Here is an 18,904-nt window from a genome sequence, read left to right as displayed (position 1 = left end):
TACCAAGCCCGAACACGACTATTCTTAATATTCTTCAGGCAATCCTCCAACCTCCATGAATTCTAAACTCCAAACTGTGCCAGTCTGTACTGCACCAAATTCCAAGGTACAATTTCACTGACTTCCACTAGCTCTTAGTTTTGGCTATCCAATAGCTTGAAACCTCATCCTATGTAATAAATACCTCTGTGGTTTTGTTTAAACTCTATTCCTCGACATACCAACAGGGTCGTCATACAGACCAGGAGATCAAATTCCATGAAAACAGATTACTTAAAAATGTTTTAACAGCAGAAGTGTTCAGAGTCATTGTATCATTGTAAAGTCCCAACTACCAATGTCCTTCACTGAACAAAACCTGTGCCTTTATCTGGTCAAGCCTCTATGTGATGCCAGCCCCCGCGTCAGCGTGGTTGGATCTCCACACCTCCGCGCGTTTAGTCCTCCTGCTGTACCCGGCCAGCAGGCGGCAGCAGTGAGGGGCCGGACGGTGGAGTCAGCTCTTAGCATCCTCGTTGGCGCCGCGGCCACTCGAGGCAGGCGTGCCCCGCAGCGGGGTGAAAGGTGACAATGGCGGCGGCCTTGGTGGACGAGGAGATCAACAACGATGACTTTTATGCGCTTCTGAACGTGCGGAGGGAGGTGAGAGGGACGCAGTGAGCTGGCCCCGTTACCGGGTGCTCCTTCTCGTCAAGGACGGGCGAGCGTGAGGAGGAGAGGGAGACGTCTTTCGTGGCTGCTGCTGGTGACACTATTGACCGCGGCTCAGTCATTGTGTGAGGGGGGCGGGTCGGGCCGGGCCGGGCCCCGGCACATTCCCGCCCGGCAGTTCACCTTGTTGTCAATGTTATTGTGAAAGCCGGTTCTAATTCACCCTCCAAGATCCGTCCCCTTCGATCTGACGAGTAGCCGCATGGCAGGCAGGCAGGATGAGAGTGTTGCAGTGGTCTGACGGCGAGTGTAGGAAAGTTTCTTTGGTCACTTGATCTGTGGAAAGTCATTAACACTGCAGTCAATAGGGTTGTACCTTGCACGCTTGATCAGCGGCAGGGTTGCCATGTGACCAGACTTTGGGAGAGTGAGTTCAACTTTGGAGTTACTTCTGTTCACCATCTGCTGACTCCATCTCTCTCATTGGCTACTACCTGAGACTGAATTGGACCATTCACAGCTTAGAGCATTGTATTTCAATTTGATATAAATTACTGACAAAGTATCTAATACATCACTTCTAACGCAGGAACATCTCCTTCGGCCAACCCAGAAACCCTTATCCATACCATTGCTATTGCAAAATTCAATTATCCCAATGAGGGTAGCGAGTCATCTACCTCTAAATTTGAGCTCTTCCAAACTCTGCTGTCTTTATCCTAACTTGCACCAATCCATTCACTCATGCCCTTTTTGCTTGCTGACCAAAATTTGTTCACAATTTGTAAATGCCTTGATTTTAAAATTCTTATCCTCCCATTCAAAATCTTCCATGGGCATGTCCCTCTGCCTTTCTGTAATGTCTCTAGAGGCTTTTAAAATCCTAGTCTTTTTCGCCTTTGTGATTTTAAAATGTTTCATTGTTAACAACTATATTTTACGTTGACAGTGTCCAGGGATACCCTGCCTAAAATGTTGTAACACTTTTAAGTTGCATCTTTAAGCTCTCCTCCTTGACTGAGTCTAATATCTTGTGGTATTGATAACCTGTGATGTGCCTTTGGAACTTTTATCATAAAAAGGTGCTGTAGGTTATTGTTGATTGGTCTGTGAATGTTTAAATTGGATACATATTTTCAGAAAGTCTATTTCTCCTTTTTCTCTTAAAATGGTTTGAATAATTAATACCAGTGTGTCTTAGTCACCAATAATTTTAATTAATTTTTGATTAAAGAGGGTCGGAGTTAAACTACCTCCAGGCTGAACCTCTAGCTTTTCTGATCAGTATAATTGAATCCAGGTTTAAATGAGTATGAACCCATTGGCTTGAGTTGGAGAAAGAGCAGTTCATTGTATCTCAGTTTGGTGAAATTCCATTTTGTTGCCAGCGATGCCAATGTACAAGAATTGTGTTGCTGCCTTGTACTGGTTATGATGAGCACAATAAACAAACGATGTGACAGTCTCTGGAGTTATGCATTTTGCAAGTTCAAGAAAGTGCTTGGCCCCAGGGATTCAAGACTTGATTCGCTTTGCTGCTGACCAAATAATCAAGAACCTTAATAATTAAGGCCTATCACGGAACACATGTAAGTGGAAGAAATGGATTCTCTGGAGTTAGGAAAAGACTTAGTATATGTTTATATTCTAGAAATTGATGGGCTCCCAAATCTATTGCACTGTTTGTCCCAACTTTGTACCCATGGCACTAGTAATCTCATGTACCTGAATCATTTGGAATGTTTTGACCTACATTCATTTTCACTTGGGTTTCAGTCCAAGACATTGGTAACTATACAAAATTGAATGTTTGTGACCTCCAGGGCATATTGTTTGAGCTTATGATGTATTATCCAAGAGAACAAGGAGAATATTACCCAATTGCTCTGGCATCACACCATCCTCCTTACAGCAAGTTCTCACTTGCTACCATATTGAGTGGTCATGGCTCTCTGGGAGCCATGTGCTTTCTCAGATAACAGCGGGTAATGACAGTGAAAAGTCTGGATGACTCATCGAAAGATAAGGATGTAGAAATGATTTTTTTTAAAACCAATATTATAAGGAAATATTGAATGAAAAGAGAAACTTTTTTCTGGACCAAAGATTGATGGTGGTAAACTTCAAAGAAAGACAGTTTCACATTATGTTTGTCATATCTTTAGCAGATCTAAAATGCAGCAATAACTCTGCACAGGAAAATAAATACCATTGTGCGTATAATGTGTCATCCCTTGCATTGTTATGATGGCCCTGCTTCAAATGTGAAAAGTACCCTGGAAGACAACTGCCAAGATTAAAAACAGAAAATGCTGAAATTACATAGGTCAGGCAGCAGCTGTGGTGAGAGAAACAGGTAAAACATTTTGAATTGATGAAAGCTACATTAAACATTAAGTTCCTGTTTTACATCCTCTGTGCTCCGTCCACTTAAACTGGCTTAACTGTATTGTGTAAAATCTTGACCACGTATTCTCCAGCTGTACTAATTGGTATTTAGTCAGCATTTAACTGTGTCATTTGCATTTAGTGACCCATTGGGTCAAGCAAGTTCTTGGCCTGTTGATGTAATGGAGGTGCAACAGAGTTTGCCAAGTTCCTACAGGATCATGAGGAGCAAATCAACTAGATTTCTGTTCCCAGTCACTCTCTGTGACCCCTTGCTAGGAAGTATGCAATGTCAAGTGAGAACAGAATAGGAATTGGCTGCACTGTCTTCCATGGATCAATATGCAAACAGACTGATGGAAAGGAATGCAACGGCTGAATATTGGCTTCATGTTCCAGTCAAATCTGAGAGAAGTAGGAAAAAGGATGAAGAAATCCTCTTGTTGCAAAGAGGAAGATGGGGGCAAAAGAAAATTTCATGTATCCACCATGATATTTTATCAAAATTTCACTGACATTGGTGAATTGACTGATACTTCTTTCTGCTGAGTTAGATGGTTGCAGTACCTTGCACTTTGTAACCTCTTCAGACATCATTTATCAAATATTGAATACCTGACCTTAAGGAATCAACAGTGATGGACGATTCAATCTGTTGCCTCAATGAATTCAATATTCACAAGAAATGAAACTGTTCACTTATACTACATAATCGATGTATTATTAAACAATTTGTCAAATAACTGGAGAGAGAAGGTCATTCGTGAAGTGACTATTCAGGGATCTTTGCTTCTAATTCAGTTTTATCTTAATAACTGTACAATGTTGTTGTCTGCATCAAAGGTTCAAGTGATATTTTATTATTAGTCTTTTGTTCTCCCTAATGAAAACTGTTGCATTCCTTGTGTACTGTGTTGTGGGTTTGTGGGATTAACCCTCTTGTACTTCTGACGAGTGCAAATGAAATGATGTAAAGCATTTCCCTTCCCATGCGGTCCAAAGTTGTTTTAATTGTGAGATTTTTCCATTAGCTTCATTCTTGATGGTCTCCCCTGTGTGGTCTATTGGTGTTCCTTTGTTCTGTGGCATGGTTTTTATAGGCAAGTGCTGAGTTTCTGATTCCGGTCAGCTTGTTTGAGAAAGTAGATGAAGAAATGGTATGTGGCACAGAAGAGTTCATTGAAAGTTTTCACCCAGATCCAGGCTGGGCTCATGCATCTTATACTGCTAATTAAGCATCATTGTCTGGGACTGCTGCTTGGTTTCAAGGGAGGTAGTGAAGGATAATGAAAAAAAGAAATATCCTCTCAAATAATGTATTACCATTTTTTTTAAAAAAGCAGGTCATTCAGCATCAGTTAAGTGGGTTAATGTTTTGGATGTGTGCACTTCATTCCAACTGAAAAAGCCTACACCCAAAGAGTAAACCATGAAAATTTACAAATGCTGTCTGACCAATGTTAAATTTTGTTGATTTGTGCAAAAGATTGCTATTCTAAAATGGAAAATTGGCAGTGTAAATTGATTGCCCAAAATTTATTTATATAAAAAAAATACAATTTGAGAATTGTTTACTGAAGTATTTTCTGTTGAGTTACAGTTCCAACCTGTGTCTTGCTGAGCGACTGCCCTTGGGCTATTGGTCCATACAGTGAGTCCTGATTTCATTTCTGCTGCTCTGGACAGTTATTAACTGTAGGGCCCTCCCTTCTGCAGAAGGAGAGATTCTGGTGAATTGTTCATCTCATTGCTGCTGCTTTAATCAGATTCCCACTTAAAATTCAGCTTTTTGCCCAACTCTTAACCACCTTTTCCCTTTCTACAAAAGTTTTAATAGTGAGCTAACTAGGGGACTTTGGGACTAAATTATGTTACTGCCATGGAATGATCGACCAGATAAGCTACCACAGTATTTCCTCTTACGTTTCAATGATGGTAAATGCCTTCATCATATTGTTCTATTTGGGTTAAAATACCAGTCAAATTGATGACTAGCATAATAACACAGGGATGGATATTAGTAGTAGATTACCTAGGATTCAAAATCTTGTAAAACAATAGTGCAGAATTCTCATCACATTGATGTGGAAGCATGGGGAAAAGCACTAGGGTTGTCCAGTTGTATCTCTTGAGATCAAGTTTATTTGGAATGGAGATGGTCTTTGAAGAATTAATGGATTATTTCCCAATAGTCAGGTTTTGCAATATTTGTGAATGTTTTAGAATAAATATGAACATCTTTTTTTGCCATTAATATCTGACCCAAGATTAACAAAAATCTACATGCCCTAACATTTCAAAAGTGTTATGTTGTTAAAAGACCTGATTTTTAGGTTGTGTTTGCAAGAAGTAAAACCACAGTTACCCCCTCTCCTGGAAACTATTAACAGCTTTGTGTCAGCTGTTTCCCAGTAACACTAAAGAATTCTTGAGAATACTGATACTGCAGATCATTTTTTTAAAAATCTAGAGGATTTTTTTTCCTTTTAGAATTCCATATTTATGTGCTCCTTATAAAGCTGAAATAATGTTGACCCATTTTGCTCAAGAGATATTGTTGTTTTCGTGTCTTCAAATTTTCTTTAGTAACCTGACAGGTTATGATTTGAACAATCCTCTGCTACCCATGACCATCTTTCTCCCAGCTGAAAACGAATTTGTCTGACCATCAAAAGATGTTCTGTGGACTCCCACAATGTTAGCAATGAGTGAGATGAGGAGGGGAGTAGGGAGGCACCTGTTCACTAACCATTCCTCCACCTACACCCAATGGCATTGAGTAGCTCTTTGATATTAGTTGCTATTTACTTTGAACATCTTAACCAAGGTTTGAACCCAGAGTTTTCTGACTTTTCACAGGTATTCTCTCATGAGAGAATAAACAGCACTGAATCTTGGGAACTAATGGATGGAGTCTAGAGGTACAGGGAACTGTTAGAAGCCAATAGAGGTCACAAAATAATCTTTGGCCTCTAAGTGATCATAGCATAAACATTCTTGATTAAACTCTTGAGTCAGTTTGTCTTGATAACCCAGTCTCCTTGCTCACTAGACCCATATTGATTAAGAGACAATTGGTCAGGACTGAGGTTCTCCCAGACTGAAAAGTGAAATTCTGCACAGGAAATCTGAAATAAAAACACAAAATGCTAAAAGTGCTGAACAGTTCAGGCAGCATCTATGTGGAGAGAATCGGGAAATGTTTCAGATTGATGACCTTTAATCAAAATGGAAAAAAATTAGAATTTAAACAAGTTTTAATTTGAAGAGGGGGAGTTTGTTTTGGATGAGGAGAGATCAAGTGACACAAGTGGTAGTGTTAGCTAAAAGACAATGGCAAAGACTAGTGGCTAAAAAAAATTGTCTAGATAGATGTAAGTAGGAGGAGATAAATGAAATCTGAATTTACCGGGAGAGGTATTTTTAAATAAAAACAGAATATTTTAAATAAGAGGTACAAATCTAGAATGGCTTATTATCTGATATTGTTGAATTTGCATTGCTTGTCCTTATCACTCCCACTCGTGACGTAGTACTGTTCCAACAAAGCTCAATGTAAGTTTGAGGAATTGCACCTCATTTTCGACTTGGCACATTGTATTCGAGTCCACATTTGAATGAACAATTTCAGATAATCTGCCACTCCAACCTTGTATTTCCACAGGTCCATTGTTTGTTCTTTATTCCTCTCTCCACTTTGAGTAATTTCAAATATCATTCATCTTTTTACATCTCCCTCTGGCATACCATTAATTATTTGCTAGCCTTTCCTTCTGTCTACCAGCTGGGACCACCGTCACTTGCGTCATTCAGTTGCTCCTCATTTCCACTCTTATCACAGACTTTTTGTTTTGTTCTCCTGATCTCCCCTCCTTTCTCTGCAGCCTTCAGCTTGTTTCATTCTAATTGTCCTAGTTTTGACGAAAAGTCATCAACTTGAAACGTTAGCTCAGTTTGTCTTACCACAGATGCTGCATGACTTGCTGAATATTTCCAACATTTTCTGTTTTCTCCCAGGCCCACCTTTGAAGAACTGTCCCTGGATGAGATTGCTGATATTCTTGGAGCTGTGTCCTAATAAAACCTTAAGGGAAAAGGTGGGGGGGGAGGGTGGCGGGTGGAATTCTAGAGAAAAATCACTCTTCCAGTTTTATACTTATTGCTGTGGAGGATTAAGAAAGTATTGTCTGGCTAGTTACTGTGACTTTGCTGATACACTCCTCCTAGATAAAAATGGTAGAAGACCAGTTAACCTCTCGAGTTTCTGAGTTTGGAACTACTACATCTACCAACAGGGATAACCTTCCAAAACGTTTAAGGGAAAAATTGTTACAAACAAATTACAAAAACAAAATTTACTGAATGACTACAAAAAAATAAATGTTGATAACTATATGCAGCAAGTTTTTCAGAATTGCTTTTAAGCTTATTGATTTCCTTTTGAGAAAATTTATGTTCTCTATTGGTGTTTAATTGTGTCTAAGTCAGCAAGATTCCAAGCTTCTTCACTCTGTTGAAATAAAAACAGAAAATGCTGGAAATACTCAGCACATAAAGCAGTTTCTGTGAAGAGAGAGTCAGTTAATGTTTCAGGTCTTGGACCGTTCATCCATGGAGTTTAGAGTCAAGTCCAATTTGATGGTTACTGGTCCTTTCAAATGTTGTCTCTCCTTCCATTAGACAGGATGCAATATATACAAAGCTTTGATATTTTTCATCAAAACAGGAGGCATATCAATGGAATAGGCTCCGTATGCAGTCACTGGAAGCAATTGGTATTGATTCATTGAAATGCAAATCAGTCATTTTTGAGTGAGAGGTTTTTTGGCGATACATTGTGAGAGTAGTTTGGCTTGAAGCGTAAATGTAGCTTGTTGGGAAGGAACAGATGATATTTGATCTATGGTTCCTAGCACTCCTCCCTTCTGTAGGTCTCCTCTTGCTTTTTACCTGATTCTGATACAGGCCAATTGATAGCAGTTGATTGCAATGATTAATCAACAACTCTCTCCTTGTCAACTCACGTGATTACCAGGATAGTCAAAGACATAATAGTTGAGGTATCAAAACTTGATCACTTTGATATCAAGTTTCCTTCCTTTAACCAGGAGGCCACTGATAGATGTACAGTCATTATATTGAAGACATTAGTTACGAATTCAGGAATTGGTTTAACAGGATGGGCCATTGAAGGCTGTCATCATCCAGCAACTGAATATAGTGTTCCTTTCTGGGGCCTCAGGTCGTCAGAACAAATTCATCAATATACAATCTCACTCGGTTATGAAGGTAAACTATAGAATTAAAAATCAGGTCTACTTCAATGGTTTCAAATATCAGCCCTCCTTGCATTAGATGGATGAAGCAACTCATTTGGAGAGCAAACTGGACTTCCCAATTCATAAACCGCTTTGAGACCTCCCAACCAGAAACATGATCTTCCTTGCGTCTATAAACCCACCATCTCCTACTCCACAATACTGAACAATCTAGAGGAAAGCTTGGGTTGAAAACACCTTTGCAAACAAACACCTTGTATCCAACCCAGCAATTGAACTTCAAACTGCATTAGACAACTGTAAACAGGATAAGGACTGATCATGGCCAGTGTGACCATCTGATGCAGAAGTGACTGTTGACTTCAGAATCAGGTCTATTCTCACTGACATATGTTGTGAAATTTGTTGTTTTGTGGCAGCAGTACAGTGCAAGACATAAAGACATAACTATTACTATAATTTTGATTTGGTGAGGTTTAGTTTCTGGGAAACATCTTGGGATTGTATTTTCTTTTGAGCAGGGCTTTGAACTGATAAGGGTCTTGAAAGTAAAACTGTGATGACAGTTTCTGCATCTAAGTAATATGAAAGAAGATCAGCTAAAGCTGATTGTGAAGACTGAAGTGAAATTAAGATAAAGAGAATATCTTTGTCCCTCTAGACTTGTCATCCTACAAATGTCAGGAATGGAGAAATGATAGATGAAATTGGCAGGCAAAAAGATATGACGAGGTAGCACCTGATATTAATTTTGCCCTGAGCTTCATCTTAATTCCCTGTGAAACTCCTCTTTCAAATATGAAAATTATTTATCCTTGTGCCAGTCTGGAGGTACTGAAATAAATTGGTTCCCCAGATGGTACCCAGCCTAGCCCTAGTCTATATGTTTCAATGCCACATACTGTGTTGCATTGACCCAGGGAACAGTGGGAATTGTTTATTCTTTTCATGTGCCAGGATCTAAGCTTTGCTAGTAATTCGAGTTGGTTCACATTCAATCTGTCGCAAATCCAATCTGACAACAGTGTTCTTCAGGGTGTGTTTGAAGGTGATGCTGTCGAGCCACTCTTGATGATCAACTTTGAACTCCCCAATCTAGAATGCATTCTTAGCTTTGCTGTTTTTGGTGCTTCTACCAAGTCGTCAACACAGAGCACTGATTCATCAGCTGAGGGAGGGTCTCGGTCCTGTTTTGTTTGTTTCAACATAGCTGTTAATAGTACAACCAAGTAGGTTGCAAAATCTTTTCAGAGGGCATTTAAAAGCTGGAAGATTTAATTCAACGTTTCCATTGGTATAAGCAGTTCCACTTCCATTTTCACCTAGCTATGCAATGCAGTGATCCTTGCACACTCTCAGGTTACAGGGCAAGAGATCTAGAACTGAGTTAAGGAGAAACTTCTTCTCTCAGATGGTGGTGAACCTGTGGAATTCGCTACCACAGAGGGATGTAGAGGCAAGACACCAAATAAAATTAAGAAAGATATTAGATGAATTTCTTGGCGTGAATGGCATCAAGGGATTTGGGGGAAAGAGTAGGAATACAGTATTGAAATAGATGATCAGCCATGGTGGTATTGAATGGTTGCCCCTGCTATCTGTGTGTCTAGGATCCAATCAAAATCAATGACGTGTTCCAAAATTGTCTGTTCAGGCAATAGTAAAGTGGACCAGACAATGGCATGATGTGGTGGTAATATCCCAGGTCAATAGAACTTTACTTTTTTGTGTTTAATGTTGTATGATTAATCTGTTGTTTGCAGGCCACACAAGAAGAATTGAAGGCTGCCTATCGCCGGCTGTGTATGTTCTACCATCCAGACAAGCACCGAGACCCTGAACTGAAACAACAGGCAGAGACTCTCTTCAACCTTGTGCACCAGGCGTATGAAGGCAAGTACCTTGGGCATGAGAGGGATATACTGAGACATACTGCATTAGTTCCTTCCTTCCTTCTCTGCCCATTTCCTCCGTTCCATGGCTTGTTTAGTATATAATGTAGTAATCACGTTATTCATATAGTTTTTCCTAAGAGCAGAGTGTTGTGAACCAGTTCATTGGCTTACAAAGCACCCTCTTCCCTTTATCATTAAATGGCCAGGTCTCAGATTATTTGCTCTGAAGGCAGAAAGGAAATGAAGAGACTGTCAATTTGTGATTCCTCTTTTTATGTTAGTTTCTTTTTGTTCTTAAGTCTCCTGTTTACTGAACTGTGATAAAATTCCAAAATCCTATTTTTTCACATTTACTATTTTTCTTTCTGGCCTGTTCCTATCTTTCTTGCTGTCTTTCTCACTCTCTCACTCTCTCTCCTCTTCAGTCATGCCACTATTTAGACTGCAACTCCGTGTGCAGATCAGAGCATCCTGTGTCTCATACATCATGTCTTTCCTAGTTCTTAAAGATAATTTTTTATCTGAATGCTTGTTTTTTTTTCCCCTCTATTTCTCTTGGCAGTACTTAGTGATCCCCAGAGCCGAGCCATCTATGACATCTATGGTAAAAAGGGCCTGGAAATGGAAGGATGGGAGGTAAGGCAACATTCCAATGCCAGTGCTTCTCGTTGAACTAGACTAAAGTTACAGTAGCTTTCTGTACTGGTTTTTAAGGATGCATGAAAGTGGTATGGGTAATTTTAATCTAGGTCCAAGTCGGTGTGAGCCCACATCCCAGACTTTTCCTAAACCAGCATGTGGTTAATAATAATCCTTTTTCTTTTTGGATGTCAATATCATTTGTTTTCAAATGCATGGTGCAAATGTTTGAAGGTCGATCGTGAGCTGAGTAATTGAAACTTGTGTACAAGATTATGTTGGTGTCCAGAAGCTCAGGATTGTTTTCATTTGTATGTTCTATCCTGTAAGTCATCGGGCATCCTTCCATTTAAGGGGTCAAAACTAGGGTAATAAATAAAGATCTTTCAATGTTCTTTCTTGATTTGGAAAATATTGGATTGAATCTGCAGAAGACGTGTTCCTTGATCTCTGATTCTTGTGCAGGTGAATTGAACAACAGGCTTTGCATAAGCTGTCATCTATTGACTTCATATCTAATTGTTGGATTTCTCAGCCCTGCCTTTCACCTGTTCTTATGTTTACTACCTCATGATCTATTTGCAACTCTGTAACTGGAAACCTATCTGGAACAGGACACTGCCCTTTTAAAAATATTCTTGTGGGATACGGCTAACCTTTAAATGTCCTGTGAAGCTTGTGGTGGCCCAACTCATTCAACTGCTGTTGTCTTTGTGCTGTTGGTGCCGCACGATGGTATTGGTTTGGGAATTTCAGGAAAGTGAATGAGAAACAGTGGAGGAATGATGATATATATCCTCAAGTTAGGATGGTATTATCGAGGCATTTCTGCTCTTGTCCTCTTGTAAATCAGCCCTCCCAACCCAGCTGAGATCAGCCACAAGAGTGCAGAATTTTGAAACCTTTCTTGGCTGGCTGAGATACTTGCTCACTGCCTCAACCAGGGAGTGCTGATTACTGATTTTGTGTGGAAGCGGATTGGAATACAGGCTGGTCTTTTCCTCACTAAGAAATTAAAGAAAATTGAAAATTAATCCTTGTTTAATGCAAGTAGCTGTAACTAGTTAAAGTAGTTTATTTGTGAATTGATGTCTTATGTTATCACTACAGGTAGTAGAAAGGAAGAAAGCAGCAGCTGAAATACGAGAAGAGTTTGAGAGACTGCAGCGAGAACGAGAAGAGAGGCGACTGCAGCAAAGAACAAACCCCAAGGTATGTAAAGACAGGATGATGGCAAAATAAGTTTTCCCTTTCTGAAGGCTCCTCCAGTTCTCTCTCTCTCTCGTTCTTTCTGTGTCTCTCAATGTACCTTCCTCTCTGCAAATGTGTCAGGTGTTGGATATGGATAAAATTATAAGACCTCTGCCTTGATTCAGTTTTGGATTGGCTATGGTCAGGTTGGATGCAGGTCATGTTTTAACTTGATGCCCAAACAGTCATCTGATCCTTCAATCTTTGATTCCTTTGGAGTTGAATATCTAACAGGCTTGGCTTGGAGTATCCTTAATGACAGGGCATTATTTGACTTTTTGAAGTAGTAAATTCTAAAGGGATGAGCTCTGCAGGAGGGGAATGGGAAAATCAGTGAACATGAGTGAAACTGAGTGAACTGATTGCTTGAGTTACAAAACATTTTATTGTAGTTTCTGATCAAGATGTGTGATTGAAGTTTGCCTGGTTTTGTCGTTTAAGCCTTGTCTGTTGCTTTGGAGTTTTATGAAAGTTCAGTCTTATTCCTAACATGGTATCAATCACAATCCCAGTGGTTGTTGCCATTGTCACCATTTTATGACCAAACAAGCCTTTGGCCTTTAAAGTTCAGCTGAAGTGTATTGCTTTTCTATGTGCCAATATGTCAAGTTCACTTTACTTTCCTTTATAAATGTGCGTAAAGAAGTTTGTAATAGTAACATTTTAAATTAGGACGTGATGCGGGGCTTGATAACTGGACTGAATTACTGTTGTGCTCTCTCGTCCAATTATCATCTTTCCTCTCGCCCTGCCTTTTCTTTCAGGCTTTGTCTTGATTCCTTATTGTATATCACAAGTGAAGGGCTAGTATAGATGTAAATTTAAGCCCATAGTACTTTTGATTAGCTTAAGGAGCTGCACTCATCATTGGTGGTGTTGGAGCACTGTCACTTGAAAATTCTGATTCTTAACAAAAAGGGAGTAAGTTGTTTAATTTTCTTGCAGGGTACAATAAGTGTTGGTGTTGATGCCACAGATCTGTTTGACCGCTATGATGAAGAGTTTGAACAACCAGGCAGTGGATTTCCTCAGATAGAGATAAATAAAATGCACATATCGCAATCCATTGAGGTACGAAGCAATAGAAGGGACAGGTATCCCTCATATCATGGATCCTCCTTGTATTAGTATATGTTTTGAGAATATTGTTTCAAGATTTGTTATGAATATTTGTGACAAAAAAATTGTTTTGAAACTTGATGATAACACTATCTTGGTAGTTCATTGTGGCAACATGAATATGGAGATCCACAGCCAGCAGGGAGATCTCCTTGTTGCAGGTCCTCCTGCCGACATTCAAAATTCTCCGGAAAATATTTGAGATTGGTGACACTACCAGATCCTGACTGGTTTTTAAGAACCAAGCTATGATAATTCAGTAATTAAACTCCTGATGCAGTACTGAACCTCACAGGCCATGAAAGTTCCAGGTCCAACTTGTATATGCCAAATAAATCAATCTTGGCTGGGGTGTTGGATGAACTGTAGTTGCCCAGAGGATTGTAGCCATTGTACAATGATTCAATGGTATGCTAAGATCTTCAAATATCCTTTCTTGGGCAATTCACCTGTCTCCTCCCTAGGGCATACTATTGATTTTGTGCATTAGAAATCTGGTTGTTTTCTGCATTGGACAATACTTTTGGTATAATTCTGAATTATTTAAAGTTGTCATTATTTCTTTCCAATGTTTGCATACATCAAGCTCTTTTATGGAGTTAGAGATGTGGATTCTATACTGGTTAGTAGATGCAGGAACTGTTTTGGCACTGAAATGCATACTAAGATTGTACTCTGGTCTCTGGTGAATTGGCTTTTCATTTGGACTGGGTTCTGGGGAGGCACCATAATTAACTTTGCATTTGGGAGGACAACATAGTTGCTGCCATTCCTCCTACTCATCGCTACCTGTAATTTTCCATTTGATTGTGAATGGCATTGTATCTAACAAATTCCCACTTGAAAAAAGTACACAAGGATCTGGAAGCTTGGATCCTACTATGGGTTGGCATCTTCAGAAGGGACAAATAGAATAGAAAAGGAGGTAAAAAATATTCTAATTTTACCTGATGTTTTTCACCAAGGCTCCATTGACCACGACGGACACAGCTGTTTTGGCTGGGAGCCTCTCAACCCAGAATGGCAATGGTGGTGGTTCGATCAATGTTGCCTTAAGGCGGGTAACTTCTGCAAAAGGGTGGGGTGAGGTAAGGACTGAATCTTGACATTTTGCAATAAAATATAGTAACTTGCCATTAGTGGAATTTCTTTTCAATTATTTTTCAGAAAAGTGTTGACTTTGAACTTGGGTTATGCTTGAATGCAGAAAAGGTTCATTGGATGGATAGTTGCAAGTGATTGCTCCTTAGTTCATTCCATCACGCAAATAGAAAATTAGAAAAGTGTTAGTCAATTTGAAAAGTTTAATCCATCTACCATGCTAATGGGGAAGTGTTTGTTCCATTGGAAGAAAATTTATTTGGTGGCACCGTAAACTTCTAACTTTTATTGAAAAGCATTAAATACTGAGAGGTTGTGGAAGGTTGCTTGGGTTATACTGAGGGAACTTGGCAGTTCACATGTAAGTGACATGCTTCAAAATTCCATTCTCATAAGTGAAAATACTTGCCTTGCTCGAGCTTTTTTTGTGACCCTTAATTGGTAGTTTGGTTGTGTCACTTTCAGGTCACTAGTGATTCTAACACTACCAATGCCCACAACAGTGTACTGTTTTCAATGTAATTCTTTGTAACCATTATACTTATCTAACCAGTACATTTTTTTGACTTTTTGATTGCTGTGCAATATTCTCCAAGTGTTCTGTAGCTGCCGACATTTATGGGTAGAAATTTGTGCTTTCCAACACTCAGCTGATAGCTGTGTGGATGAAAGTTCTGCATCAGAGTAATGAAATTCTTGGGTGGGGAGGGGAAGGAGTGCAACTCAGCACGGCAGCCATTTGTTTCATACTACAAACAAAAAATGAGATGAATGAGCAGTGAAGCTTTTCACTTTGAAGGACTTTCATTGTTCAGGAGGACTCCCTGGTTGCCCTCACATAACACCCTAGGATTGTCTATGTTTGTCTAAATCAGCAGAACATTTAACACATCATCCTTCAATTGAGCTTGTATATTCAAGTCTTGAAGTTGAATGCGAACCCATAACTGCGAACTTAGAGGCAAGATCACAAGACAAGGGAGCAGAAGCAGGCCATTCGGCCCATCGAGTCTGCTCCAAGGAAAAGGGAAAAAGAAATGGGGTGGGAAAAAAAAACTATTCTAATCCCATTTTCCAGCCTTATCCCCATATCCCTTGATACCCTGACTATTTAGATATCTGTCTATCTCCTCCTTGAACACCTCCACTGATCTGGCCTCCACTGCTGTGCGTGGCAAGGAGTTCCACAATTTCACCACCCTCTGGGTAAAGAAATTTCTCCTCATCTCTGTCTTGAAACTGTACCCTCTAATTCTAAGATTGTGCCCTCTGGTCCTGGACTCGCCCACCAAGGGAAACAGCCTAGCCACATCTACTCTATCCTTTCCTGTCAACATTTTAAATGTCGCTACGAGGTCCCCTCTCATCCTTCTGTACTCCAGTGAGTACAGTCCAAGAGCCGACAAACGCTCATCATATGTAAGCCCTTTCATTCCCAGAATCATTCTCGTAAATCTCCTCTGAACCCTCTCCAACGTCAGCATATCCTTCCTAAGATGTGGGGCCCAAAACTGCGCACAGTATTCCAAATGAGGCCTCACTAGTGCCCCGTAGAGCCTCATCAACACTTCCTTACTTTTATACACTATACCTCTCAAGATGAATGCCAACATAGCATTCGCTTTCTTAACCACCGATCCAACCTGGTGGTTAACTTTTAAGGTATCTTGTACGAGTACCCCCAAGTCCCTTTGTACTACCGTACTTTCAATCTTCTCTCCTTCTAGATAATAATCTACCCGCTTATTTCTGCTTCCAAAGTGTACAACTGCACATTTCTCAACATTGAATCTCATCTGCCATTTCCTTGCCCATTCTCCTAAACTGTCCAGGTCCCTCTGCATCCTTTCTATTTCCTCTATGCTCCCTACTCCTCCACTTATCTTGGTGTCATCCGCAAACTTAGCCACACAACCATTTATTCCATCATCCAAATCATGAGTGTCGCTAACTGACAATGAATGTTCATACTAAGAGTGATTGAACTTTGAAGCGGTCACATAAATTAGTGCAGGGTCTATAATGTTCCATTATATCTCAGATGCCTGCATTTTGTGTTCAATAGTTGGAATTTGGAGCTGGAGATGTTCAAGGACCTTTACTTGGGATGAAAATATTTCGAAACCTCACATCACAAAGGTAAGTGATGTGAACAGGACACATGGTTATATATCAAGGAGCCATGATGGTGTTGTCATTGCTATTTTGTTCCACAGTTATTAGAAATGAAAATGGCCAGCTGTCTTTTGACAGCAGTGTGTTTTAGATTTCCATTATTCTTTGTGTGAAAAGATGCTTTCTGATATTGCTAAGATATATGCCCTGTTGTTCTGGATGTGATTAGTAAGCTTGCAGATGATAAAAAAATTGGTGGAGCTGTGGATAGTGAGGAAGGTTGTCAAAGGATTCAGCAGGATATTGACCAGTTGGAAATATGGGCAGAGAAATGGCAGATGGAGTTTAATCCAGTCAAATGTGAAGTGTCAAATACTAGCAGGCATAGGCTTGAGGTGAGGGGGGGATGTTTAAAGAAACACACACAAAATGTGCTGAAGGAACTCAACAGGTCAGGCAGCATCTATGGAGGGAAATAAACAGTCGACGTTTTGTATTGAGACACTTCATCAGGACTGGAAAGGAAGAGGGCAGAAGCCAAATAAGAAGGTCGGGGGAGAGAGAGGAGCACAGGCTGGCAGGTGATAGGTGAGTCCAGCTGAGAGGGAGAAGGTAGGTGGGTGCGGGAGGGTATAGATGCAAGAAGCTGAGAGGTGATAGGTAGAAGAGGCAAATGGCTGAAGAAGGAGGAATCTGGTAGGAGAGGGCAGTGGACCATGGAGTAAAGGGAAGGAGGCAGGGAATAGATGGGCAGATCATGAGGGCGGGGAAAGAGAAGGGGGGGGGCCACAGGAATGAGGGTAGACAAAGAAAGGGGGGAGAGGGGAGGGTTATTGAAAGTTAGAGAAATTGATGTTGAGGCTGCCAGGTTGGAGACTACCAAGGCCGAATATGAGGTGTTGTTCCTTCAACCTGCACCTGGCCTCAATGTGGCAGTAGATGAGGCCATGGATAGACATGTCAGTATGGGAGTGGGATGTAGAATTGAAGTAGCTGGCCACTGGGAGATCCTGAAACGGTCCCCCAACCTGCATCGGGTCTCGATGATGTAGAGGAGGCTGTACCGGGAGCACTGGATGCAATAAGTGATACCCTCAGATTCACAGGTGAAGCATTGTCCTATCCCTGTTATGTTGGGGGGGATAGGGTGAGGGCAGACGTGCGAGATGTGGGTGAGGGCAGCATTGATGGTGGTGGAAGGGAAACTCCATGTACTGAAAAAGGAGGACATCTCAAATGTCCTGGAACGGAAAGCCTCATCATGGGAACAGATGAGGCGGAGGAATTGGGAGAAAGGGATGGCATCCCTGCAAGTAGTGGGGGAAGAGGATAACATCTTTGCAAGGTTAAAGTTTAAAGAAGTTGTGTGAGGCAAATTTTTTTTACTCGGAGAGTGGTGGGTACCTAGAATGCTAAGGGGAAGTAGTGGAGGTAGGTACAATAGCAATGTTTAAGAAGTATTTAGACAGAGACATGAACAGGTAGGGAATGGAGGGATATAGAACATGTGTAATGATGATGATAATGTGGTAAATTGGATCAGCAAGTTTGCTGATGGAGATTAAGATTGGAGGCGTTGTGGACAGCAAGGAAGACTTTCAAAGCTTGCAGAGGGATCTGGGCCAACTGGAAAAGTGGTCTAGAAAATGGCGGATGGAATTTAATGCAGACAAGTGTGAGGTGTTGCATTTTGGAAGGACAAGTCAAGGTAGGATATACACAGTAAATGGTAGGGCACTGAGGAGTGCAGAGGAACAAAGGGATCTGGGAGTTCAGACACATAATTCTCTGAAAGTGGTGTCACAGGTAGACAGGGTTGTAAAGAAGGCTTTTGGCATCCTGGCATTCATAAATCAAAGTATTGAGTATAGGAGTTGGGATGTTATGGTGAGGTTGTATAAGACATTGGTGAGGCTAAATTTGGAGTATTGTGTGCAGTTCTGGTCACCTAACTATAGGAAGGATATCAGTAAGATTGAAAGAGTGCAGAGAAGATTTACTAGAATGTTGCTGGGTCTTCAGGAGTCGAGTTACAGGGAAAGATTGAACAGGTTAGGACTTTATTCCCTGGAGCACAGAAGAATGAGGGGAGATTTGATAGAGGTTTACAAAATTATGAGGGGTGTAGACAGAGTAAATGTGACTAGGTTCTTTCCACCTAGATTAGGAGAGATACGTACGAGAGGACATGGCTTTAGGGTGAAAGGGGAAAGATTTAGGGGGAACATTAGGGGGATCTTCTTCACTCAGAGTGGTGGGAGTGTGGAACGAGCTGCCATCTGACATGGTAAATGCGGGCTCACTCTTAACTTTTAAGAATAAATTGGATAGATACATGGATGGGAGAGGTCTGGAGGGTTATGGACTAGGTGCAGATCAATGGGACTAGCGGAATAAAGTTTTGGCACAGACTAGAAGGGCCAAATGGCCTGTTTTCTGTGCTGTAGTGTTCTATGTGTAGGCAGA

The 18,904-nt window shown here is 40.6% G+C and overlaps 1 protein-coding gene across 4 annotated transcripts in view; it reads left to right on the top strand.

The window, feature by feature from the left end:
• The first annotated feature begins 476 nt into the window (after positions 1 to 476).
• The window catches only part of LOC127583395 (dnaJ homolog subfamily C member 11), a 40,745-nt gene continuing 22,317 nt past the window's right edge, over positions 477 to 18,904 (top strand). The window contains exons 1-7 of one of the 4 annotated variants that reach the window (XM_052039340.1): positions 477 to 642; positions 10,082 to 10,211; positions 10,776 to 10,849; positions 11,963 to 12,064; positions 13,049 to 13,174; positions 14,188 to 14,310; positions 16,389 to 16,462. In XM_052039340.1, coding sequence (XP_051895300.1) covers positions 571 to 642; positions 10,082 to 10,211; positions 10,776 to 10,849; positions 11,963 to 12,064; positions 13,049 to 13,174; positions 14,188 to 14,310; positions 16,389 to 16,462 — 701 coding nt within the window. In that variant the 5' untranslated portion in view covers positions 477 to 570. Of the gene's footprint in view, positions 746 to 2,925; positions 3,008 to 4,522; positions 4,691 to 10,081; positions 10,212 to 10,775; positions 10,850 to 11,962; positions 12,065 to 13,048; positions 13,175 to 14,187; positions 14,311 to 16,388; positions 16,463 to 18,904 lie in introns of those variants that run through there. The other 3 variants (XM_052039342.1, XM_052039343.1, XM_052039341.1) reach the window with 3 other exon arrangements.

This window comes from Pristis pectinata, chromosome 26, assembly GCF_009764475.1.
Source record: "Pristis pectinata isolate sPriPec2 chromosome 26, sPriPec2.1.pri, whole genome shotgun sequence".
NCBI lineage: Eukaryota > Metazoa > Chordata > Chondrichthyes > Rhinopristiformes > Pristidae > Pristis > Pristis pectinata.
This window is presented reverse-complemented; position numbering and strand designations above follow the sequence as displayed.